General features: G+C 40.2%; 1 protein-coding gene across 2 annotated transcripts; it reads left to right on the forward strand.

The window, feature by feature from the left end:
- The first annotated feature begins 2,962 nt into the window (after positions 1–2,962).
- On the forward strand, positions 2,963–24,611 carry LOC111585907 (transketolase-like). Of its 2 annotated transcripts, none has more exons than XM_023295548.3 (14): positions 2,963–3,235; positions 5,023–5,140; positions 5,982–6,095; positions 7,515–7,612; positions 12,177–12,368; positions 14,186–14,304; positions 16,814–17,010; positions 17,115–17,279; positions 18,101–18,257; positions 19,010–19,140; positions 19,258–19,341; positions 19,936–20,029; positions 20,119–20,241; positions 23,854–24,611. In XM_023295548.3, exons 1-14 carry the CDS (start codon positions 3,129–3,131, stop codon positions 24,039–24,041), a joined length of 1,887 nt encoding a protein of 628 aa, XP_023151316.1. In that variant the 5' UTR covers positions 2,963–3,128; the 3' UTR covers positions 24,042–24,611. The 2 variants fall into 2 exon arrangements, with proteins under 2 accessions (XP_023151316.1, XP_035797532.1); XM_035941639.2 differs by lacking the exon at positions 2,963–3,235 and adding an exon at positions 3,957–3,983.
- Positions 24,612–26,804: the final 2,193 nt, after the last annotated feature.

Raw genomic sequence — 26,804 nt, forward strand, 5'->3', positions numbered from 1 at the left:
GAGAGGTGGGGGGGGGACACAAGGACCATAAAACACACAATTTGATACATGCATGATAAGACAGATGATACATGCAAAGTACAACTAACATGGAAACTGATTATAGTTTACTGCTATGGTGTACAGCTCTGGCATTAAATATGCTACATATATAGCTGGTGGTAAATTCAAAAATATGTAGACGAGCAAATCAAGTATAGTGAGGGTGATGCAGAGTAGATTGATGGAAATGGGCAGGTGGAAGCAGTGGGCTGGAGGAAGGTCAGCAGCAGCAGCATCCCACAGATGGAGATTAGGCCAGTTGGTGGGAGAACCACCACAGATCTGAAGCATCCAGCTCTGGGATCAGGGACACTCAGAGAAAGGACACAGGGAGAAACAGAGTGAGTGTAATGCAATAATGGTATATATACTGTATATTAAATATAATGGTAGATAGAGAAGGGCTCAGTGGTTATTATTCAGGGTAACAAGGGAAAAATTAGTTCACTTTTTCTACAGAAAAGTTCTTGGCCTCTTCTGGAAACAATCAGCTTAAGTCCCATTAACTGTTACTATAAAGCCTTCTATAACTGTCCACAAAAACTCTGTCGTTATTTCTTTGCAGAGAGAATAAAGCTCCAAGCTGCTGTTGCTCCGGCTCCATGAGTCCATCTGCTTGGACCACCTGGTGCTGTGTGGACGCTCGCATTGTTCTGGAGCACAAGCAGCAACTTGGAGCTTTACTCTGCTTTTTTTCATTGCTTCAGACGTTTGAGTTTCGGTGGATGATGATACAAAGCTTTGTAGCATCCAGTTACAAACTAAAATGGGAGTTACACCTTCCTGTTTCCAGGTTTTCAAAAAACCTCCAGCAGCCTGGTGTTTCTCATCCATGGTGCCACATGAGGAGTGCTTTAGTGTAAAGTGAAGCAAATTTATAGCATGCTTTATATGCATTTGCAGATGTAGTACAGGGGGAGTCAAACTAGTTTTAGTCCAGGTTCCACATTCAGCCCAATTTTGGACTGGACCAGTATAAATAGTCTATAAATAACCACAACTCCTAATGTTTCCTTTGTTTTAGTGCAAAAAAAGATGCATTCTGACAGAAAAGTTACAAAGTGACAAAAAATGGACACAAACGAGACAAAAAAATGATGTGAAAAAAGCGGGAAAACGACAAAAACACCACACAACAAGAAATAGAGTGAAACACAAAATGACAAAAACAGACAAAAAACACAAGTGAGACAAAAAGGAAGACGCAAAATGACACAAACATGAGAAAAGCAACAAAAGTCAGACAAAAAAAACAACAAACAAGACAAAATATTACAAAAATGAGGCACAAAATGAGAAAAAATTAGACAAATGACATGAAACAAAACAAAAAAATAGACAAAAAATTTACAAATGAGACAAAAAATGATTTTAAAAAATGACAAAAAAATAGACAAAAAACACAAGTGAGACAAAAAAAACACATGAAACACATGACAAAAACATGAGACAAACGACAATTCAGACAGAAAAACACAAAAAACATGATAAAATATCACAAAAATGAGACACAAAATGAGAAAAAAATTAGACAAAAAATGACAAAATTCAAGTCTTATAGATACAAGTCACTCTGCATTTCTTAGTGACAAATCATAAAAACGAGACAAAAAATTTCACAAAATATGCAAAACAGGGTGACAAAAATAAGACAACACAAGCGAGACAAAAAGGAAACAAAACGACAAAAACACGTGACGAACAAGTCAGACAAAAAAACAAAAATGAGACACAAAACGACAAAAGAACAATGAACAATTACTTTATAATCAAAACAACTTGTCATGATCGAGAAATGATTTTAACCCTCCTGTTGTGTTCATTTACGGGCACCAAAAAATATTGTTTCCTTGGCTGAAAAAATACAAAAATTCAGCAAAAAAATTCCTAAAGTTTCCTTCTGAAAGTCTGCAAGAACTTCAGAAAATTCCAATAATTCCTTAAAAGTTTCACTTAAAGGTTTTATTTTACAAAAAAAATCCCCCAAATTTGGCAAGTAAATTCTTGTAAATATTTTCAAAAAATGAGAAAAAAATCTGATGTGATTCCATATATATCAGTAAAACTTCTATTTTCTTTAAGAACATTCACATAAAAATCAACCAAAATCCAGCGAAATTCGCTGGATTTTGGTTGATTTTTATGTGAATGTTCTTAAAGAAACATTTTTTTAAACATTTTTTTCCACCAAAAAATGCTAAAAAATTTCCCAAAAATGTTGAAAATGTGGACATCAGAAGATTCACTGTGAAAATATATTTTTTTCCACATTTTCAAACTTTGAAATGGGCCAATTTTGACTCACAGGACGACACGAGGGTTAAATTTATAGTTTTACTAATTTACAACCAGCAGTTAATGTCTTCTCTGGAATTTATCCACTTTGAGGGCCGGACTGGACCCTCTGAAGGACTGCTTTTGGCCCACAGACCTCATGTTGGACACCTCGGACTGTAGTAGTATCATGGGGTGATAGAGTAAGAATAGAAGTTCAATTTGAAGATGAAACTATTTATAAATAATGAGCCTCAAATGTACTTTTTTCTAAAGTTTTGTGAAGTCTCAGCTGTTCATATCTTTTCCTGAAATTCTCACTAAACTGTGCATATTTGTTTTATTTTCACTCCTGGGTTTCAGGATACAGTTGGAAGCTTTTACGGTTGAACCTGACCACAGTGCGTGACTGCGTGTGAGCGTGCATGTGAGCGTGCACCTGCGCATGCCCGCGTGGCCTCGGCCTCGGTCCAAAGCGCCTCCCTGCTATTGGCTGCGCTCCTGCGACAGTTTGGACCAACTGAAGGCTGCTTTTAGCCCGAGATTAGCCATATTCATAGGCTTTGCTGTCAAACACGCCCCCTCCCTCCCCCCCGCTCCCCCCTCTCTGCCTCCCCCCTTCCTTCCTCCCTCTCCGTGTCTCTCTCCTGCTGAGCAGCTCTGTCTCTTTTTAACCCCTGCCATCGTCCTCTACGCACCCATCGCCTTCATCCTGCAGACCGGGACTTTTTTTTTTTAACTCTTCACTTCTTTTACCCTTCTCGTGCTGCTTCTCGTGCTGCTTCTCGTGCTGCTTCTCGTGCATCATCCAGATGGAGGACTACCACAAACCGGACCAGCAGACGGTGCAGGCGCTGAGGAACATCGCCACCCGGCTCCGGATCAACTCCATCAAGGCGACAACTGCGGCGGGCAGCGGGTAAGATGAAGGAGTTTAAATGGAGATAAACGTGACACGAGAAGGCGCGGTGACCTTCCCGGGTCAAATATTTTCACGTTTCAGGCGCGTTTTTTGTTTTGGAGGATGATTTGGGAAAGTGGAGCAGAAATGCGTAGTGAGTGTTTCCAGAGGACTCGGTGTCTCCAGCAGGACGGCGTGCAGGTGGAGCAGCAGGAAGAATGCTGTGGAGGGTTAGGGTTATGCTGCAGATGCAGAATATCAGGAGCTGCTGCTGTTTAGGAGGTGCCTGAACTTCTTTTTATCTGTGCATAAAGAGCGCTCAGTGGCGGCGTTTGTGCGCAATTGACGCATTTGACCAAAATGGAGAGTTTTAATTAATAAAGCGCCACATGTCGTCATTTTCACGTCGTGCAGTGCAGTTCCTGTTAAGTTCATTAGAGAAATTCCTTTAATTACATGACGTGCAGTTTCACCTCCAAACAACAAAACGCAGATTAAACCCGTTTGCAGGTTTGCTCGTCGGATCTGAACCGCTGCAGGTGCTCCGCTGCTCCTTTAACCCTTTCCGTGCTCTCTGATCGGTTATGTAACGGAGGAGCAGCGGCCGGATAGTTGCATGATCCGGTGCAGCCAGCAGCACTTCGCGATGCGTAGCGGGCAGCAACCGATGAACGCACGGACGCGCCTCCAGCCGCGCCTGCGTGTCCCGGTCCGGTGCGATGTAACGGCGTCAAGTAGCTGGAGCTGAACGGAGGAAACACGTCCGGTGTGTAAAAATTAAAACCCGCTGCAGGGAGGGATAGAAAATAACAAGAAATTAGAAGAAACTGTGTGCGGTTTTCTGAATATTAGGCGGTGCGGGTTCAGTCCATAAATATAGATATTTATAGATCTTATATAGAAATAAGTATAAACTGTGTGCATTTCTCTGAATATTTAACTTTGCTGCATAAGCTATGAATCCTGTCAGGACTACAGTGTGCTCTAATGCTTTGTGTTTGGCTTCTTTTTTGTATTTCTCTTCATATATTTCCTCTTTATTGGACACTGAGCTGCTTTTCTCTGTGAGCTGCAGAGTCAGAGTTCAGATCTTAATTCATCATTTATTCTTCCTTCAGCCTGAAGTGCCTCCGAAGCTTCTTCCAAGTCATTAAAAATGAATTAACAGGCAGTTCCAGTTTGAATTGCAGGACATAGAAAATGTATTTTAAAGAGATTTGTGCTGCTGAGGAAAGACTGTCCTGTCATCTGCTGTTGGTTTGTTTTGGTTTGTGATTTTCTGATCACATTTTTTTTTCCAGGACAGTAGAGAAGAACATCTAAGTGAGGTATTATCGGCATGCTGTGTGAAAATAAAGACAAGAATAACAAGCAAGAAATAAAAACTGATTTTGTTTTAATATGTCACAACTTTGAATGATTCTTTGTTCTGTATTAACATGTGTTTGTGTTTGCATGAGGGATTAAAAGAAACATTTACATTTCTTGATATGTGTGTTTGAGACGCTGCATTACTGATGGTCTGACCCTGATTGAGTCGCTGTGACTGGTATCTTATGTAACTCTGATGCTTTGGTATGAATTAACCCACTGGATCAAAGCTGACGAGGTCACGGACAAACTCAATTGTTGGAGGACAGAGCAGCTCTGTAAACTCAATTGTCATTTTTTTTTCTTTTAGCTCTTCCTTCTGTCCATATCTGTATCAACTCAACGTGCTTTTAAAGATGATGTGAAATTTTTAAGATGTGAAATTCTGCTTTTTTTAACTGGATTTCTGTCTTCTTCCTCTCGTTCTGTTGCAGCCATCCCACATCATGCTGCAGCGTGGCAGAGATCATGTCTGTGCTCTTCTTCCATTCCATGAAATACCGACCTGAAGACCCTCGAAACCCCAACAACGACCGCTTCATCCTCTCCAAGGTAACAGATCCTCATATCTACCCTGTATGAGGGGCAGAGGTTACTCTCTTGCATGTATTTATGTATTTATGAGTCATTTATACAAGGCTCTTCTACAGTTATTACTGTACTGCTGCACATTTATCTGATAAATAAGCTCTGGAATGTTCATTTTGCAGACATAATAATGTAATAGATAATTATGAGCAGCAGGAGATCACATCCACTGTATAGAGCAGGACAGTCAAAATCTTCTTAGTTCAGGTTCCACATTCAGCCCAGTTTGATCTCCAGTAAAACCACAGCATAATAACCTGTAATTAACCACAACTCCTAATGGTTCCTTTGTTTTAGTGCAAAAAAAGTACATTCTGAAAATCTTCACATTTAAGGAATTATCTTTTTATAAAACACAAAATGACAAAAACGAGAAACAAAACGACAGAAGTCAGACAAAAAACAACAAAGCAAGACAGAAAAATTATCCAAAAAAGTTACAAAGCGACAAAAAATGGACACAGACTAGACAAAAAACCGACAAAATGGAACAAAGCCAAGACAAAATATTACAAAAATGAGACACAAAACGACAAAAGAACAATGAACAATCTAGTATTTTACTTCATGATCAAAACAACTTGTCATGGTCTAGAAATGATTTTAAATTTATAGTTTTACTAATTTACAATCTGCAGTTAATGTCTTCTCTGTAATTTTTCCACTTTGAGGGCCGGATTGGACCCTCTGGAGGACCGCTTTTGGCCCACGGGCCGCATATTGGACACCCCTGGTTTATAATCTTTACTGTGTGCTTGTCTTTCTTTTTTTTTTTAACTGTAACCTCTGACTCGTGCCTCTCCAGGGTCATGCAGCTCCGGTGCTGTACGCCGTGTGGGCAGAAACCGGATACCTGAAGGAGAACGAGCTCCTGAACCTCCGGAAGGTGGACTCCATCCTGGAGGGACATCCAGTACCGGTGAGGAGACAGTCAGACCTGCAGGAAGCTCCGGGTCTGAAATCCCATCATGTGTTCAAAGCAATGAATACATGACTGAGCAAATCAACAATAAAGCAACACAGCATCTGATCTTTAACCTTTAGGATAGATTTAGGTGATAAACGCCGATCATATTTCACGGGTTTGTGCTTGAAGTTGAGTTTGACTTTGCTTCGGATTTCTTTCTTTGTGGAGCAGTTGGTCAGATTCTGTTGTCTTGCTCGGGGCAAAGTTTGTGACGGCACCAAAGAATCCTAAATGTTTTCACCTTCGTGTCGTCCTGCGGGTCAAATTCACCCGTTTTAAAGTTTGAAAATGGAGAAAAAAATATATTTTCACAGTGAAACTTCTAATGTCCACATTTTCAACATTTTTGGGAAATTTTTGAATATTTTTTGGTGGAAAAAAAGAAATGTTAAAAATGTTTCTTGAGAACATTCACGTAAAAATCAACCAAAATCTAGCAAATTTTGCTGGATTTTGGTTGATTTTTTTCTGGTTTTGAACGTTCTTAAAGGAAATATTAGAAGTTTTACTGATATATATGGAATCACTTTAGATATTTTTAGGATTTTTTTGAAGACTTTTACTTATTATTTGACAATATTTACAAGAATTTTCTTGCCAAATTTGGGGGATTTTTTTTTTTTTTAAATAAAACTTTTAAAGGAAACTTTTAAGGAATTGTTGGAATTTTCTTCCTGAAGGTTTTGCAAATTTTCATAAATTTGGGGAATTTTTTTTGCTGAATTTTTGGATTTTTCTTCAGACAAGGAACCAATATTTTTTGGTGCCCGTAAATGAAGACAACAGGAGGGTTAAATGACATGACCAGAGGAATCGCTGTCACCTGATGCAGCTGTACTGAAATGTTAAAATATGCAGCCCTTGAGGAGTTTAGGATCATTTTTATGCTAAAAACAGTCTGAATCTTTTTCATACAGACACAGAGAGATCATCTCCCACATAAAAAACATTCTCAGACCTCTCTGGGATTTCTGCCTTCTTCCCTCCAAAATTACTTTATAGTTTCACCTCCTGAAGCCAAACAGAAAAAGGCTGAATGGCGTCTTTAGAAATGACTGTTGGTTCTGTCTGTATGGAGACATGAACACACTTCCACAGTAAACAGATGAGCTGTGTGTGTTTACAGAGCTGCTCTGTCCTCCAGACATTAATACCTCTGTTCACATGAAGCCACGTACTCACCCGCTCAGACTCACCCGCTCAGACTCACCCGCTCAGACTCACCCGCTCAGACTCACCCACTCAGTGTTGCAGTTTCTTTTCTCGTCCATTAAGAAGTAAAAAAAAACATCCATGCACTGCTTTTCATTGCTTGTCTTGCGCTTCTGTGTGGTCTGAAGATGCATGTTTTCTGTGTGTGCACGACAACAGAAGCAGCAGTTTGTGGATGTGGCCACCGGATCTCTGGGCCAGGGGCTGGGAGCTGCCTGTGGAATGGCCTACACAGGGAAGTACTTCGACAAGGCCAGGTAACACACACACACTCACATACGACACACATTCTGTTCAAACACAACCTCTACTGAAGCCCTGCAGAGATACACAGCAGCCCGGCCAGCATCCGTGCACGTTAAAGCAGGCCGTATGAAATTATGCATGACATAATACACGCTGCAGAAAGCAGTGCAGCCGTGTGACATTTCAGCCCGGAGCTTTGGATCAAACCGTCCCTGACAGGCCGATGCTGAGCTGACATTTAGGCCGACCTCCGATCCGTTTCACCTTCAGATCAGGATCAACAACAGCATCATCTCAGAACGTCTCCGAGGAGAGATCTGGTTGTAAAAGACATAAGGTGGAGCGGATTCATTTGACCCTCCTGTTGTCAAATTGACCTGTTTCACAGTTTGAAAATGTGATTAAAAAATGTATATATATATATATATATATATATATATATATATATATATATATATATATATATATATATATATATATATACATATATATATATATATATATATAAAAATCCCCCAAATTTGGCAAAAACATTCTTGTAAATGTTTTCAAAAAATGAGTAAGAATCTCCAAAAAAAATTTCCTAAAAATACCAGCAAAACTTCTAATATTTTCCTTAAAAACATTCATAAAAATCAACCAAAAAAATCAACCAAAATCCAGTGAAATTCGCTGGATTTTGGTTGATTTTTATGTGAATGTTCTTAAAGAAAATATTAGAAGTTTTACTGATATATGTGGAATCACTTTAGATATTTTTAGGATTTTTTTTGGGAGATTTTTGCTCATTTTTAAAAAAATATTTCCAAGAATGTTCTTGCCAAATTTTATTTTTCTTTTTTTTAATAAAACTTTTAAGGCAAACTTTTAAGGAATTATTTGAATTTTCTTCCTGAAGGTTTTGGAAATTTTTTTTACTGAATTTTTGGATTTTTTTCAGACAAGGCAACAATATTTTTTAGTGCCCATAAATGAAGACAACAGGAGGGTTGAAACCAACTGGTTAAAGCATTTTAATTTCTGCTTCTGTTTAAACGAGGCCGGAGTGCAGCGTTCGGCTGATTTCGCTCCACGTGTGCCTCCTTTGTTCTGCTGTGATCTAGAAAACGCCACGTGGATTTCAGGCCGACAATAGACTGACAGAGCAGCCGTCGGACAAAACACATTCCATCCACACTCTCAGAGAAACTTCTAGCACGCTTAAATGTGACTTTCAGGAACACAGTTTGGCACATTTCATGGTGGGCAGAAGGCAGGGAGACCGTCTGACGGTTTTATTTCATGCACACGGTGAAGCAGTGGGTCGGGGAATGTCGTATTTGCGGTCTGAGCCGGCTGCTGTCTCTCTGTCGCTGCATTCTGTGTGCACTCGATTGTTTCTGCTCTAATAATCACACATGCAGAAGTGCAGTTCCTCCCTCATCCCTCAGCCTCACCCAGCCCATCATCTCCTCTTCAGAAAAAAAGAATCCCGTGCTGTGTTTCTGTTGCACTGACGTATACACCGTGCATGATGTGCGTGCATGAGTGTGGATGTGTGCTTTTTCCTCCCAGCAGCATGTTGAGCTGATTTACTGCAAACTGTTGCAGCACTGCTTTTATAACACAATCTGAAGGAAAAAACTGATAAATAGCAACGATTTTAAGTCCACTGATGCACAAACATGCAAGAGTTTCTCCTGGAGTAGAGCAGCAAGCATCAGAAATCCTCCCAAACACACTCTTTTGTGCTTTATTAAAATCTGATCCATGGATGAACCCGTCTGATGCATTCATCAGCCAGACGAGATGCAGGAACTGTTCAACGAGTCACGTCTACAAAGGAACACGACATTTAGTCACAGCTGTCTGGAACTGAAGCATAGAGGATTTTACTTTAAAAAAGACAAAAAGCCCAACAAAAACAAGACAGAATATTACAAAAATGAGACACAAAACGACAAGAAGAACAATGAACAATCTAGTATTTTACTTTAGGGTCAAAACAACTTGTCATGGTTTAGAAATTATTTTAATCTTATGGTTTTGTGTCGACAGTAAATGCAGAGACACAACGGGAGGGGAGTGTTCATGCTGATGGTTCTGAGAGGAATCACCTCGTATCGATCCGTTATTCCACCTCACAAACACCAGCTGAAAGGAGGAGGAGGAAGCATGTTTAAAGAACACTCTGAGTCCCTTCATCTCCTGCATGAGTAAACCTGATTTCTGACAGATTACTTTACTTCTGTCATACAGTTAGCTCCATTTATATTCAGACCTGTTTAATGAAATATATTCCAGTTCTAGTTCTATAACAAACATAAAGTTCAGACTCTCAGCTTTCTCTGAGGGTTTCCACATTCAAACTAGATGAAATGTTTATTAGTTTCAGCTCCTTAACATGTGCCACCCTAATTTAAAAGGGAAATATCTCCAAAATAGCAGAGGAATAGTCCAAAATGAAGTGAATACATTTTTCATGCATGTTTAAATCCTCCTTTTTGTAGCATTAACTGTCTTTGCAGGTAAATAAAATTCAAAACGTGTCCAGAATTACTCAAAATGAGTCACAAATTAATTACAAATTGACATAAAAATGACATAAAATTGTCCAAAATGACATAAAATTTGTCTGAAATGACTCAAAATATGTTTAAATTGGAATAAATAAATTAGGAATGAACCCAAATGACATCAAATTGCCCAAAAGGACTTCAGATTGATCTGAAATGACCCAATGACTCAACTTCTCACTTCTGTTTGTTTGCTGCCGTTGTAATTCTGCAGGTATATTTGGAAATGATCAATGCCTCCAAGGCGGTTTTATCTGATGCAATCCAAACACAAAAAGCTGCTGGTAATTAACCCAAAAGCAAATATACAGATGAGAAATCCTTGATTAGAACCAGGAAAACTCTTAATATGAAGTCAGTTTTCTACATTTTAATAAAACGTGTCACAAGAGAAAAAAAACAAATTCATAATGGAACTAAATTATTCTGAGTAAAGTCTACTAAATCCAGCACCTGCTTCTATAATCTTTTATTTCAACACTTAACTGCACTAAACTGTTGCTGATCTGATGAGTTAGAAGTCAGATTATTCTCCTCATCCAGCAGCTCTCTGACGGTTTAACGTGAGCAGACGTCCACCTCTAGCCTTCACAGATCAGTCTGACGGGTTTCTGTCCTGTTTTTTTCCCCTCTGGTCTCAGATCTCTCCCTCTTTTCTCCCCTTCCCTCCATCTCTGTGGAATTCCTCTCTTCCCCTTCTTCTTCTCTTTTCTTTGGCTGCCGTGTGTTTTTCTGAGTTGGAATGCGTGCTGTAATGCAATGTGTCTCGGCCGATCTTCCTCATTTAATGAGAATGTGTCTATTGGACTGGAAAGCTGTCAGGAGGGGTTACAGCACCGGGGGGAGGCGGGGGAGGATGGGGAGGATGGAGGAGGATGGAGGAGGATGGGGAGGATGGGGAGGATGGAGGAGGATGGAGGGAGGATGGAGGAGGATGGAGGATGGGGAGGATGGAGGATGATGGAGGAGGATGGGGGAGGATGGAGGAGGATGGGGAGGATGGAGGATGATGGAGGAGGATGAGGGAGGAGGATGGAGGAGGATGGAGGAGGATGGGGGAGGATGGAGGCGGATGGGGAGGATGGAGGAGGATGGAGGAGGATGGGGGATGATGGAGGATGATGGAGGAGGATGGGGGAGGATGGAGGAGGATGGAGGAGGATGGGGGAGGATGGGGGAGGATGGGGGAGGATGGAGGAGGATGAGGGAGGAGGATGGAGGAGGATGGGGGAGGATGGGGGAGGATGGGGGAGGATGGGGGAGGATGGAGGAGGATGGAGGGAGGATGATGGGGGAGGATGGGGAGGATGGAGGAGGATGGAGGGAGGATGGGGGAGGATGGAGGCGGATGGGGAGGATGGAGGAGGATGGAGGAGGATGGGGGAGGATGGGGGAGGATGGAGGAGGATGAGGGAGGAGGATGGAGGAGGATGGAGGAGGATGGGGGAGGATGGGGGAGGATGGAGGAGGATGAGGGAGGAGGATGGAGGAGGATGGAGGATGATGGAGGAGGATGGGGGAGGATGGGGGAGGATGGAGGAAGATGGGGGAGGATGGGGGAGGATGGAGGAGGATGGAGGGAGTATGGAGGAGGATGGGGAGGATGGGGGATGATGGGGGATGATGGAGGAGGATGGGGGAGGATGGAGGAGGATGGAGGAGGATGGAGGGTCTTTGTTTAGGTGTGAAGGTCAGCTGTCACATTAGTTCCTATAGGAGGAATTAGAGGACAAGAGGTTGGAAACGGAACCAATATGGAAAATTACAGCTTCTCCATTCTCTGTTCATCTCAGTGGGTGTTTCTGTGTGATCCTACCTTCACTGATCATCAGATCTTCATCTCTCTGTGTGATCCTACCTTCACTGATCATCAGATCTTCATCTCTCTGTGTGATCCTACCTTCACTGATCATCAGATCTTCATCTCTCTGTGTGATCCTACCTTCACTGATCATCAGATCTTCATCTCTCTGTGTGATCCTACCTTCACTGATCATCAGATCTTCATCTCTCCATGCAGCTATCGGGTGTTCTGCCTGCTGGGGGATGGAGAGCTGTCGGAGGGCTCGGTGTGGGAGGCCATGGCCTTCGCCTCCTACTACCAGCTGGATAACCTGGTGGCCATCCTGGACATCAACCGTCTGGGTCAGAGCGACCCGACTCCACTGCAGCACCACGTGGAGAAGTACCAGCGACGCTGCGAGGCCTTCGGGTGAGGACGGGGGGAGTCACAGGGGGAGTTTTTGTGTGTATAGTAAGCCTTTAGTGTTTTAAGGACAAGACTTTAGCTGGAGTAACTGATCACCACCAGGGTCAGTAGATAACTGCAGGACTTTGTGTATCATAGTCAACATTTCTGCTGTTTTCAGCCCTAAAATCAACATGACCACCTATAACCAAACACTACATGGCATTTTAGAGAAAGATTCTTCCAAATATTATATATACAACTGAGTAAAATTGCATTTGAAAGTTCTTTCTAAAGATGTTGTAGTAAACCTGTTGACACTTGACTCACACACTACTTTATCTTAAATATTATATACAAACAGACTGATAATGACCAGAAATGACCACAGAGAGACACAAAATGACCAAAAAAGGCTCAAAAAGACACAAAAGGACCACAGAAACCACAAAATGACCCAATGAGACACATAATTGTCATACATAGATAAAAAATGATGAGAGACACTCAAAATAACATCAAAAAGTTGCAATAACCACAGAGACACATGACCATAAAACACATAAAAGGACCGCAAACAGACTGAAAACTGCCACAAAGGGGCACAAAATGACCACAGAAAGACCTAAAATGCCCACAACACAGTCGGAAAATGACCAAAAAAAGAAACAAAATGAGCACAGACACACAAACAACCACAAAAAGACACTATATGACCACATATATGCCTCAGTGAGACAGATAATTATCATATAAAGGCACAAAATGACGAGAAGCACACAAAATAACTACAAAAAAATTGCAAAATGACCACAAAAAAAACCTAAAATTATCACAAACAGACTGAAAACGGCCACAAAAAGGCACAAAATGACCACAAAACGGACTGAAAATGACCAAAAAAGAACCAAAATGAGCAGGTCATGTGATCTGGAATCAACACACTTCCTTGAGAGGTGTTTTTGTAAGGAGGAACTTAGTGGGAAGAGAGTTCTTGGACACAGATACAGTTTGTTATTTTCCGTAATGTCATTCAGTTTTTTTCTCAGCAATACCAGCCACAAGAATGCCCTTCAAGACAATAAAGTGTTATCTCAATTAATCCAGAAACAATTAATCAAGCAGAATATCAGTGATTGACTTGTTCCTGCTGCTAACATGTGAGTATGTGTTGCCTTTGTTCATTTTATATCAATAAATAAACATTGAAACATGTATAGTATCTTAACTTCAATGCACAAATCTGAGAAGGAAGCAAGGAAATTAACCCTCCTGTTGTCTTCATTTACAGGCACCAAAAAATATTGTTTCCTTGTCTGAAAAAAATACAAACATTCAGCAAAAAATTCCCCAAATTTATAAAAAAAATTTGCAAAATCTTCAGGAAGAAAATTTAATAAAACTTCCCTTAAAAGTTTTATTTTAAAATAATCTCCCAAATTTGGAGAAAAGTAAAAGTTCAAAAAATGTCAATATTTTTAAAATATGAATAAAAAACTTCCAGAAAATCGCTGGATTTTGGTAGATTTTTTTCCGAATGTTCTTAAAGAAAAAATTTTTTTAGCATTTCTTTTTTTCCACCAAAAAAAAATTCAAACATTTCCCAAAAATGTTGAAAACGTGAAAGTTTTCACTGTGAAAATATATATATTTTTCCCCACATTTTCAAACTTTAAAACAGGTCAATTTGACCCACAGGACGACACGAGGGTTAAAAAAATCATTGCATGTATAACATATAAAGAAAAAGGTGAAGGGGGCTGAGTGGAAAATCAGGTAATAAAAGAGTAAATGAATCGTGGACTGCATTTAATGTGTGATCTTCTCTGTTTTTCTTCCAGCTGGCACGCCATCATCGTGGACGGCCACAGCGTCGAGGAGTTGTGTAAGGTGTTGAGTCAGCCTCGTCACCAGCCGCTCGCCATCATCGCCAAGACCATTAAAGGCAAAGGAATCCCAGGTACAGAAACCCAGCGGAGTCTTAGAGCGCATATCTGTGCAGCTCAGTGATGATGATGTAAGCTCTCTGAACCCAAACACTTTCTGGGAGTTTGTTGCTCCTCTCACGTTTTTACTGATTTTTAACTCCAGTATAAAAATCTGCACCTCTATTGAAACAGAGCAAACATGGCTAGAAGTAGAGGGAACCTAAAATGTCTCCTGTGCAGTTATGATGCCATAAATCACACAAAAAGAAAAACTAAAGTAGAATTTCTTTTATTCATTTACAAAATGGGGAAAAAATGTAATTAAGATATACAACAGTCATCCCATAGGTGTTACCGATACTTGAAAGAATGTGAATCTACAAACTATAGATAGTTCACCACTTCATTTTTAAAAATATGTTGACAGATCTAAACACAGCCTGCAGTTCAGCCGAAAAGCTTCGGAGTTTTGTCACGTTATTGTCGGTTGCTTCTGAGTCATTGACGGGTTCACGGTTACACCACGGAGCTCAGAATTTTTAGTTTTTGACCGAAAGCAATTTATTTTTGATGATTTTTAAATAAGACGTGTTGAATAAAGTTATATTAAAGAATTAATTCTATAATTTTCCATTCGCATCGATACATAACAGATAAGTCGTTCAATAACTGTTAGAAAGATAAAAATCTCCAAATATTTCTACTTTAACAGTTTTTGGCTCTGGTAGAGGGTGTCATTTTGAGAGGGATAAACTTACCTACATTTCTTTTTTTTTATTAGAAGTTCTCCATAAAGCTGCTTCTACGTGATGACTAAGTGAAACGGTGACATCTGACTGGGAATAATAGTTTAGTCTAAAGTTTTCTTAGCCGTCAGAGCAGAGGGGCCCTAAACTCGACTTAATCCTGGCAGCGCTTTGGTCCTGTCACTGCCGCAGCTTCGTAATCCCTCAGAATGTGGAGGATAAACTCCAGCAGCGGGATATTGTGGTCGTGTTGTGATTAGAGCGAGTGTGTGTTTGAAGGAGAGACGTAAAGAAAAGGACGGTTGTTTTAACAGAAAGTAGGGGCAGTATGTCTTTCTTTACAGAGGACTTTACAGAAAACGAGGCCTCTTGACTCCAACCTCTGACCTTCTAAAGCAGCTTGTTGTGACCCAATGAAGTGGAAGTTTGTTATGAGTGTGAACGCTGCATGATGTAGAACAGAAAAGTTTATGAAGGATACACAGAGAACCTTAGATTCATGTGGAAAGATCATTTATACCACAGTTTCTTAACATTCACTGAAGGATTTATGGACTTTTGAATAAGGACACATTGTGAAGTCAAAAACCTCTTACACGTCGTGTGGCTCGCTGCTTTTCTACTGGGCAAAAAGTGGATTAACACGATATTATCAGCCCAATATCGGCATAAAAATGTAATATCGGTCAATATTGTTATCATTTTTTTTGCCTATCATGAAAACTGACAACATAATGCCTGGATTTCACCAGCATTTACCAACTCATAGAGGGAGGGAGAGTGGGAACTGTTGTTTGAGACAAGTAAAGAAAAAAAAAGGCATTTTTTTCCATAACTTCAGTTGAAGCAGTTTTCTTATTTTGCTTAGACAATGTTTCCATCTGAAAGCCTTGCTGCATCTGAGAATGCATCCAATGGAGCATCACAATAAAATGAGGCATGATGTGTTAATTCCACCACAGGAGATATGTGATGTTACCTAGAATTAGTTAAATAGCCCACAGATATCGGTATCGGTTGATATCGGAATCAGAAATTGAGAGTTGGACGATATCGGCATATCGGTTATCAGCAAAAAAAGCCAGTATCGGACATCTCTGGTTAACACGTATAATACTACATTACATCTAGCTAACACATTTCAGAAAAAAAGCAACTATTAGGATAAAGTGGGATGTAATAAACCTATCAATGTGTTGTTTTAGTGAATTTCTGAACTCAAGCATTTCCTCCCTGGTAACATTCAGCAAGTGTTCACAATAAACACTGGAAATTAGGACTTCTGCAAAACCTTTTGCTTGGACCACCTAGAAGAATAGAAGTTTATCAGTCTGTGGTCTAAACTGGACGACAATCAAACTATAAAATGTAAAAAAAAAAAAAAAAAGGGAGATTTGTGGCAAGTTTTATGAGAAACAAGTCCCCTGTTTACACCTAGATAGAAACAGTTAATAAATAGTTGTAGACGAACATAAATGTCAGGATGCCGACTGCGTAGAGAGGACATATGAAGTGATGCATTATTACTTTTTCTAAGTACAAAGCACAAATAAGTAGCTTTGGTTGTTATCGACTAGTGTGAAGATTTCAAATAACAGTGACAGAAATAAATCCAGTCATTAGTTAATCTACACACAAGCGCTGCATCGATTAACTGGTTAGTTGTCAACTATTAAAAAAATCTAATAATGAGGAACAGAAAAGGTGTTCTTGGGATTTCTTAGAATTCTAAAAACATCTGTGTTTCCAGTTTGTACCAGTACTCAGTAAGTGAATGTATCTCTGTGTGTCTCAGCTGCTGAGGATAAGATGGGCTGGCATGGCAAACCGCTGCCCAAAGACATGGCTGAAGGAGTGATCAAGGAGCTGCAGAGTCGCATCATCAGCTGCAACAAGCGCCTCTATCCTGCTCCTCCCAACGACGACACGTCACCCGTCAGCCTCCGCAACGTCCGCATGCCCAGCGCTCCGAGCTACAAACCCGGAGACAAGGTGGGACTCTTCACACAATGTAACATGAATAATAAGTTAGCCGGATGCAGCAGCGTTGGTGCATCTGCTGTAAATCAACTAATAATGTCATGTTCTGTGACCAGATCGCCACCAGGAAGGCGTACGGCATGGCGCTGGCCAAGCTGGGCCGCTACAACGAGCACGTGGTGGCTCTGGATGGAGACACCAAGAACTCCACCTTCTCCGAGCTCTTTAAGAACGAACACCCCAACCGCTACGTGGAGTGTTACATCGCAGAGCAGAACATGGTAAGAAGGAGCGCAGTAGAGATGTCCCTGATGTAAGACTGATTCTGTTCTGAATCCTCTGAACACACAAAGCTGCCCCTGGGTTTGGAAGGTGTGTTATCTTTTTAAAAATCGACAAAATTACAGCATTTATCCGAACCAGAAACTGCAAAAACTGAAAAAAATCTGAATTTTATATCTTTTCAACTTGTCATGAGCTCATCATGTGTGACATCGGGTTCCATCAGGAAAAATGACCAAATCTAAGTGTAAAATCACAATATTTCATCCAAATCATTTCATTCTACATGCCTCATTTAGAAATTCAACAAAAATAAAGCAATTAAAGCTTCAACCAGATTCTGAAGAACGCTGTAAAACTCTGCATTCTTTATTGTAACAGTGATGCAATTATTGGCCAAACGTTGACCGTCAGTCATGTGATAAAAGCTCTCAGGCTGAACTGCAGGCTGTGTTCAGACGGCGCAGACAGAAAACTAATGAAATATAAATAGTAGAACATCTAAAGTATGCAGAGACACTGTTTTCCAGTATTAGTGTCACTTTTAGGAGCTTGGAAACTTGTTGCATTGTGCTTTATTGATTATATTGATTCTTATACGGCTCATTTTTGACCCACTTATGGAAGAGTGTAGGGTCCAATCATTTCTAAGATATCATCTAAGATGCTCTGTAGGTGTTAATTACACAAAGTCTAGCTGTATTCAGGTACATATCCGTCACCATATAGCAGATTCCTTACCTAAACAAACAGCAGATTGCCTGTTAAACGCTGCGTTACATTTCAGCCTCCCTCTTGTTCCTCTCCTCCTTTCCTACAGGTGAGCATGGCGATCGGTTGTGCTGTTCGGGATCGTAACGTGGTGTTCGCCAGCACCTTCGCCACCTTCTTCAGCCGAGCCTACGACCAGCTCCGCATGGCCGCCATCTCCGAGAGCAACATCAACCTGTGTGGCTCCCACTGTGGCGTCTCCATCGGTCAGTCCACGTCTGTTTAACGCTCCAAGCCTTTTTGACTTTGGTGAAACAGCTGTGATGTTTTACAGTGAATTAGTGGAGACATTAGGTGGGATTTCGTTATATTGGTATGAACACGGATATATATGACATTACTGATTGCAAATTATGGCACATTTTGTTAGCATAAAAGCTTTTATCATTTGACACACAGTGAAAAGATATTCCATATAAAATAAACTCACATCCTCATCAACCTTTCACCCGTCGATAGAAGCAGTCGCACCGTTTTCTGTCACTACACCTTTTCCTAAAACTCACTTTGACACAAATCTGGATTGATTCAACCCGCTGAAGTTAAACTCTTACTAATAAATGTGCACAGTGCATGTTTAAACAAAAAGAATCTGTTCTTGGAAGATATGTTTTTATTTTTGTTGTAGTTTCACTGCAGAGGGTTGAATCTCTCCTCACTATTTATTGGTTTACATTTCTTTTTCCACCTTCTGAACCTCTGTGCTCTTGTGTTTTCCATCTTCCTCTCCTGGTCTCAGCTGTCCTCCCTCCTCCTCTCTGTCTCTGTGTCATGGAGATGATGACAGACCTCTTCCTCCTCCTTCCTCCCTTCCTCCTCCTCCTCCTCCTCCTCCTCCTCCTCCTCCTCAGGTACATTGCATGCCTCCCCTGTTTCCGGACTGAATGCATGCCAGTCTGCTAGAATTTATTTCTGTGTGAGTTTCACTTTGCCTGACTCCGTTTGTGGACGTGTTCAGGTGAGGATGGACCTTCTCAGATGGGTCTGGAGGATCTGGCCATGTTCAGAGCCATCCCCACGGCGACCGTCTTCTATCCGAGCGACGGCGTCTCCACTGAGAAGGCTGTGGAGCTCGCTGCCAACACAAAGGTACTCATAATGACCTTTAAAAGATAGAAAACAAACCCTTAAAATATGCACGACTCTCTGTTTTTCTATCTGTAATAAATATTCAGATGCATGTGGATAATTCCTGGTTTGTTCCAGGGTTTGTGTTTCATCCGAACAAGCCGCCCAGAGAACAACATCATCTATAACTGTAACGAAGACTTTCATGTCGGACAAGCTAAGGTTTGTAGCGGTGTTTTTACCAAATTATCTATTTATTTTTCCCCTTTTTCTGCTGTTCTTCCCCTCCTCATTGCTACAATGATCTGCTGTAGATGGGAGGTATCATCTCTAACAAGCTTCTGGCAGCTCCTTGGGAATTTTAGCCCAGGTGTTAGGTCTATGTGCTGCAGCAGCTTTCTTCAGATCCACCACAGATTCTCCACTGGGTTTCAGTCTGGAGGTTGTGATGTCCACTCAAGAACCTACCAGGCTTTTTTCTCCAACCAAGCCTTTGTTGGTTCTGATGTGTTTGGGGTCATTGTCTTGCTGGAACGTCCAATTAGCTTCAACTTTTTCACGGACTGAGTGGCGTTCTTACAACAACAATAATAGTACCAAAGGGCATTTAACCAGATATTAGCTTTGCTGTATGTATATTTTTTTGACTCATTAGATATTCAAAAGACCAGTTATAGATCAATAAAAGAACCAAACTGCATGTGTTTCAGTCATTCCATTATTAAAAAATAGGAGTTTAAGGAGTCACTGGAAACTCAAGACTACCATGATATACATCAAGTCTTGTTCACGATTGTTTGTTAACTTCCTGCTCAGGTTGTGTATAAAACCAACGATGACCACGTGACTGTGGTTGGAGCAGGAGTGACTCTTCATGAGGCTCTGGCTGCTGCTGACATGCTCAAGAAAGGTAACCAAAGTTAGCATAAAGCAGTTTACAATACGCTGCGTTTTATGTCACATACTTTTTTAATGTCGTCTTTCTCTTCCCTCCATCAGAGAGAATCAACATCCGTGTGATCGACCCGTTCACCATCAAACCTCTGGACCACAAGACCATCATCGACAACGCCAGGGCCACCAGAGGACGCATCATCACCGTGGAGGACCACTACTATGAAGGTGAGCATAGACATGACTCATTATTTTTAGAAAACAACAGACTTTTGACTGAAGCAACCAGATTTGGACAGATTATGTTCTTAAAAAATCCTATACCTGGAAGAGATGTGCCTTGGAAAGCTTGAAAAATCACTTAAAAGTCCATTTTTTCTTGCATGATATTCATAAAACTCATATTTTATATTTCTTTGATGTATGCACACTTGTTATTTTCATAAAATATTATAAATGCAGTCACAAATTGGTAATTTTTTAAAATAATAGATTAAAAAAACTACCTGTTTTTATCCATTATATATGCAGCTCAAAAATGGACAAATGGACCCATGGAGTAATCTAAACCCACATAAAGAGGAGAATTAACTTCAGATGGAGTTTTGCTGTTGTTTTTTCCATTAAATCTACTTTCTTTAATCTCTCTCCAGTGGTGGGCGGATCAAGACACAGTTATCATTTTCTTTGCCCCCAGTAGTAGGATATGTTATAGATGAGCCTTTTTTTATCCATTACTTCCTCTGGAATAGAACCCATTATATGGGTATATAAGTAGCAAATCAACACTTAAAATGGATTTTGTTTCCACATGAAACCCAGAATAGTTTCAGTGTTGGACAGTCCCAACATATGTGAGTCTGGTCTCCAGTTCTGCCACAGTTTCTCCAACATAAATTCTTGTTTCTTCCATCAAAGGTTGAGATAATTAAGGGTGTTTTAAAACACCTCATCTTTTCTTTCCAGTTAAATTCTTCCCACAGTGGACTGTTGGTTATTTAGTGTCCTGAATCACACGCTTCCCTCCACTCCTCATCTTCAATAATAACATTCATTTCTATTACTTACTTACTCATATTCCATTCATTTCCATTCATATTCCAAATCAAAAAACCTTCTACTGGTGTTGGAGGCTGTTTCAGTGCGTCCCATTCCTTATGTGTCATTAAATCATTTCTTAATCCTTAATATCTTAAAAATCTCTTGATGTTTGGCCATATTTATCTTGTACATGTGTCTCCATCAAACAGCTGGTTTCTATTTGTTCATCCTTTCTCCATCCATCCCTGAACCCTGCATCCAGCCTACATGAATAGAAACCTTCATCCTTAGAATCTTAGCTGCTCTAGAGGTCGTTAAAGGAGCTCCTATTTTCTTCCTGACAAGCAACCAGACGGAAATTAACTTTTTAATCTTAATTTCCAACATTATTGCTGCATGTTCTTAGTTTTAGCTTCATGTACCTACACTGAGGTTCTGTAAAGTTAAACATCACACAGGTGATGTTCTGAATGCTAAATTCTGTTGCATTTCATAAATATATTGGTTTTATTTCATCATTTTTTATTTGACATTTGTTTGCCATCTGCAACATTAACAGGGAAGCTTTAACTAATATCATGCAGCTGCTTGCGTGTTTGTCTTGTTTGTCAGTCGACTCATGAATAAAAATGCCAGAAGCAGCAAAAGCAAAGGACAAAGATCCGTGTGCAGATAGAAGCTGTGAAACGGTGGGAGGAAAAGAGGAAGAAGATGGAAGGATAGAGACACTGTGAATGGTAGAGGACTGGCGTGAAGGTTGTGGCTGTTAGGAGAAGTCTAAGACAAAGCAAAAGGTAAAATAGATTTAAAAACACTGTATGTGGAGGGGGAAGGGAAGAGGAGGAGTCTGTCTGTCTGTCTGTCTGTCTGTCTGTCTGTCTGTCTGTCTGTCTGTCTGTCTGTCAGGGTTTCTTAGTTTCAGCTCCGGCCTTTGGGCTCTAGCTGACCTACATACAGCAGCATCACGGAGAAAACTCACATCCAGCTCTGCTTCCTCTGGTGTGTGTTTGTTGTCTTAAATATAGCGGCTTTTTACCTCCTTTCACATGACATCGGTGTGTCCGTAATAGAGCCAGAAAAAAAGACTGATGACTCTGTTTGTACAGCTCTTAACTATCTGAACCTCAAATGTTTTCTGGACGTTTTTACTCACTGTAGACTCATTTCTCAGTGTAAAGTCCTGCACCTCTATGGGAAAAAAACAACCGTGACTAGAAGGAGAGAGAACTCAAACATGTTTGTGCTGCAGTATGACAAAATTATAACACCATAAATCACAAAAAAAAAAGGGGGGGGTAGAATTTATTTATTTATTTATTTGACAAATGGATTCAACATGTACAGTGTTTTTCCCACAGGTGTTCTCAATACTGGAAAATAAGTGCTGGCTCTACATGATCATTTACAGCTGACATTTGTCATTTGCTTCTATTAGGTCTGTCAAAATTAGCACGTTAACGCAGATTAATCCATCATCATGATTAATCTGATTAAAAAATTTAACACAATTAACCCATCTGCAGAATGACTCAAAATCCCTGAAGCTAAATTTCTATAATTAATAATTTTGTGAGCTTAAATTTGTAATTGATAAAACATTTTATGGTCCTACCTTTAATATTTAATTTTCAGGTAAATTTGTATTCTATATAATATGTTTATCCGAAATTTGTACGATATAATTTGTAGGGAGTTACTCTCATTGTTTAGTGAATTTAGCCATATACATATATATGACTAAATTAAATATATTTAGGGTTAGATATATGTAGTTAGTTTTATGTCTCTATATATATATATATATATATATATATATATATATATATATATATATATATACATATATATACATATATATATGAAAAGTCCTAGACTGTTGGTTACTGCTGAGTCCATAATGGCTACTCAGTTTATTTCTAGTTTTTTACAGAATCTGGACAGAGCAAAAGGTATATTTCTGGCATTTTTTTTAAATGAGGCACGTCAAATGAAGTGACTTTAAGCTTATAATTGAATCATTTTCCTGAACAAAAATGACCGAAATGTTGATGCTTCTTTCTGTTTTTACTGGTAAATGGTGTCATTTTGGACTTTTTTTTAAAGCCAACAGTCCTCTGAAACCTGCTCCTGGGTTCAGTATGAAGAGGATGAATAGCTCCAGTGCCACCAGCATTTGACTGCACTCTGAGAGAGACTTAAAAAACACCGAACACTTCCTTTAAGGGGGTGAAAGTGTGAGAGGAGGAGTGAGAAAGTGGAGGGAGGGTGGCGTCAGACCTGTCAGTCCTCATCAGATCTCTGAGCAGCTCAATCGCCCGTGAAAGTGTGAAGAGACTGAATATGACAGAAGAGGGCAAAATGAAAGGAAGGAAACATGCAGAGAACAGACTAAAGAAGATCTCAACTTTGTGACAGATTTAAGATAGAAATACTGAGTGTACATAGATAAGATAAAGATAAAGTTCTTTATTTCTCCCCACTCCAGGGGAAATTTACATTGTTACAGCAGCTTTATTTACAATATATACAAGGGTGGCATGTGTGATTTGGATGAATCAGAATCAGCATTAAAATGATAATTGCTAGCTGATGATACAGAGTAAAAAGCAGAGAATGTGGTTCATAGTGGAGAAAGTGCTGTACATATCCACTGGAATAGTGTCCAGGTGTGTCTATCAGGGTGGTGCAGTGGGGAAGAAGCTGTTCTTGTGTCTGGTGGTTTTAGTGAACATGGAGAACAGTTTACATCCAGGGTGATATAAAGTAACTAACCTGTTAACCTGCTCTGTGACCCCTCAGGTGGTCTGGGCGAGGCGGTGTGTTCAGCGGTGGTGAATGAAACCGGCTTCACCGTCCACCGCCTGGCCGTTTCCCAGGTGCCCCGGAGCGGCAAACCCCAGGAGCTGCTCCGGATCTTCGGCATCGACCGCGACGCCATCGCTCAGGCGGTCCGGAAGGTTCTCAGCAGCTCGGCCAACGCCAAGTAGTCCGGCGTGGACGGCAGCGGGACCGGCCTGGCGGTAAAAACGGCTCTGTGGCGAACCGCCGGTCGCCATAGAGACAACAAACAAAGAAATAAAGCAACACTGACGGATGGGCAGCACTCACGCTCTCCTCCTCATTTAACAGTCTAAAGGTAATATGGTTTCTCTCCTAACTGTCATCAGTGTGGTACGACACCCCCCAGGTTTTTAGCCCTTTTCCAGTCTGTGAGTTGAGTAAAGGCACCTCCTCCTTCCCTTCACCAGCACCTCCTCCCTCCTGTACCTTCTACCTCTGAGAAGTTCTGCTACTGCTCTTAGTGTTTCAGTGAAAAGCAGTGAGCGTGGTTTGGAGTAAAAGTCTTTTTTTAATCCTTTCTGTGGAACCCTCCTCACTTCCAGGGCGCAGCGTTCTGAACGTCTGCACCCCGTTATGGTCTGTAAATCCCACCCCCACTAGAGCCGGCCGGGTGTGGAGGAACTCTGGTCTGTTTGAGCACTGACTGTTTTTAACCCTTTCTGCCTCTGATGTGGATGGGACTGCTTCACACCAATAAAGGGATGGTTTCTTCACAACATCTGTGTCTGATGTCTTTCTTCTGGCTTTGGTGGCACCAAGTAAAGGCCTGAACATGCTGTATGAATTCTAAGATGCTGTGGTGGAGGCTGGTGCAAACTAATAATAAAATTGGAATGCTAAATTACGTCTGTCACACTTAAAACACCATAACTGAGCAGTTAGTTAGGCTGCATCTAACTAGGATTTTCATTGTTGATTACTTCTGGATTAACCCTTTAATTCAATTCAATTGTATTTATATAGCACCAATTACAGGTCAAATTGTCTCAAGACACTTTACAGAACCCATATGCCTGACCTTTAAGACCTGCCATGGTGCACCAGGACATGTTCTTACATTTTTACATGCTGTAGCACAATTTGTTTGGAGTATTTTTATTTGCTTTAGATCAATATAACCCTTATATCCCAAGCTTTAACAATATGTACTGATTTATGTCTTAACTACAACAATAAATAGCTTAAAAGTGCAATAAACCTAAAAAAAAATAAAAATTTCCACATATATTTCAAAATACAGACATAGCACAGCTGGATCCCTCAGATTTGTTAAAAAAAAAAAAAAAAAAAAAAGTACAACATCCCGTGGTATCATTTATAAAGATTTTTGTTATGTGCGCTTCATTGTGTATTTTTCCATCACTGCAATGAAAAATGCTCTGAGACCTGATGAATGTGTGAGAAGTTAGTGGAACTCGCCAGATTCCATCATCATCTATACACCGCTTATTCCTCACTAGGGTCGCGGGGGGTGCTGGAGCCTATCCCAGCTGACTCGGGCGAAGGCAGGGGACACCCTGGACAGGTCGCCAGTCTGTCGCAGGGCTACATATATAGACAAACAATCACTCACACATTCACACCTACGGGCAATTTAGAGTAATCAATTAACCTCAGCATATTTTTGGACTGTGGGAGGAAGCCGGAGTACCCGGAGAGAACCCACGCATGCACAGGGAGAACATGCAAACTCCATGCAGAAAGATCCCGGGAAAGCCGGGACGCGAACCAGGGATCTTCTCGCTGCAAGGCGAAAGTGCTAACCACTACGCCACTGTGCAGCCCCAACTCGCCAGATTTTATATGCAAAAACAATGATGGATCTATCTGATCTGGTTTATAATCCACCACCAATCAAACATGAATATGCAATCATAGCGCTACGCTGGGCTCATTTGGGTTAATATATTAATTATTTGGGTCAAAAAATGGTGAGAAATGGTGAAAAATGTCCACGAGTGTTTCCCAAAGTCCAAGATGACGTCCTCAGATGTCCTGTTGATGTCCTGTCCACAATCCAACAACATCACAGTTTACCATCACAGAGGAAGAAAATATTCACATTTAAGAACCTGGAATGACGATTAAAAATTACAGTCAATATTTAAATGACCAGACCAGCTTTCGGTTAATCGACTAATCGGTGCAGCTCTACATGTTAGTATTAGTTTAACAGAATTAAATTTTAAATGTGTAGCATGGTTGGAACTCCAAATACTCACTCCTCTGTGTTTAAAAGAACGGATAGAAGCCATTCTTGTTATAACAAGTAAAAATGTTGTAGTTGTAGTTGAAGGGTTTGTTAAAGACTCTTTCTCAAGTTCTTAAAAGTTAAATTTGGCTAAATAATGGTCACTGGAGCCATAAATGCAAGGGTCAATATATAACTGCAAGACTTTTTGTATCATAGTCGACATTTTTACTGTTTTCAGGCCTAAAATCAACATAAAATCAAACACTACATGGCATTTTAGAAAAAGATTCTTCTAAATATTATATATACAACTGAATAAAATAGAAACTGAAAGTTATTTATAATGATATTATAGTAAATCTTAGCACACTTCCTGGAGGTGTTTTTGTAATGGGGAACTTAGTGGAAAAGGATTTAATTTGTTATTTTCCATATAAAGTTTGATATATTGCCAAAAAAGAAATATGTGTCATGATTATCTCAACTTAATAAAAGAACACAATCCGAACTATTTCTGAATCAGTTCATTTTATTATTGTTTAGCTCATTAGAAGGTGGTTGGTATTAAATTCAGATGGTTATTTAGTTGATATTTTAGTGATATCCAGTCATTTTTATTAATAAGTGATTGTTTCCCTAATAAACGATCATGGAATTTGTAAAGACATGATCATAATGAACATAAAAACATTATTTTTTAAAACTTTTGGTAGGT

The sequence above is a fragment of the Amphiprion ocellaris genome, chromosome 8, assembly GCF_022539595.1.
Source record: "Amphiprion ocellaris isolate individual 3 ecotype Okinawa chromosome 8, ASM2253959v1, whole genome shotgun sequence".
NCBI lineage: Eukaryota > Metazoa > Chordata > Actinopteri > Pomacentridae > Amphiprion > Amphiprion ocellaris.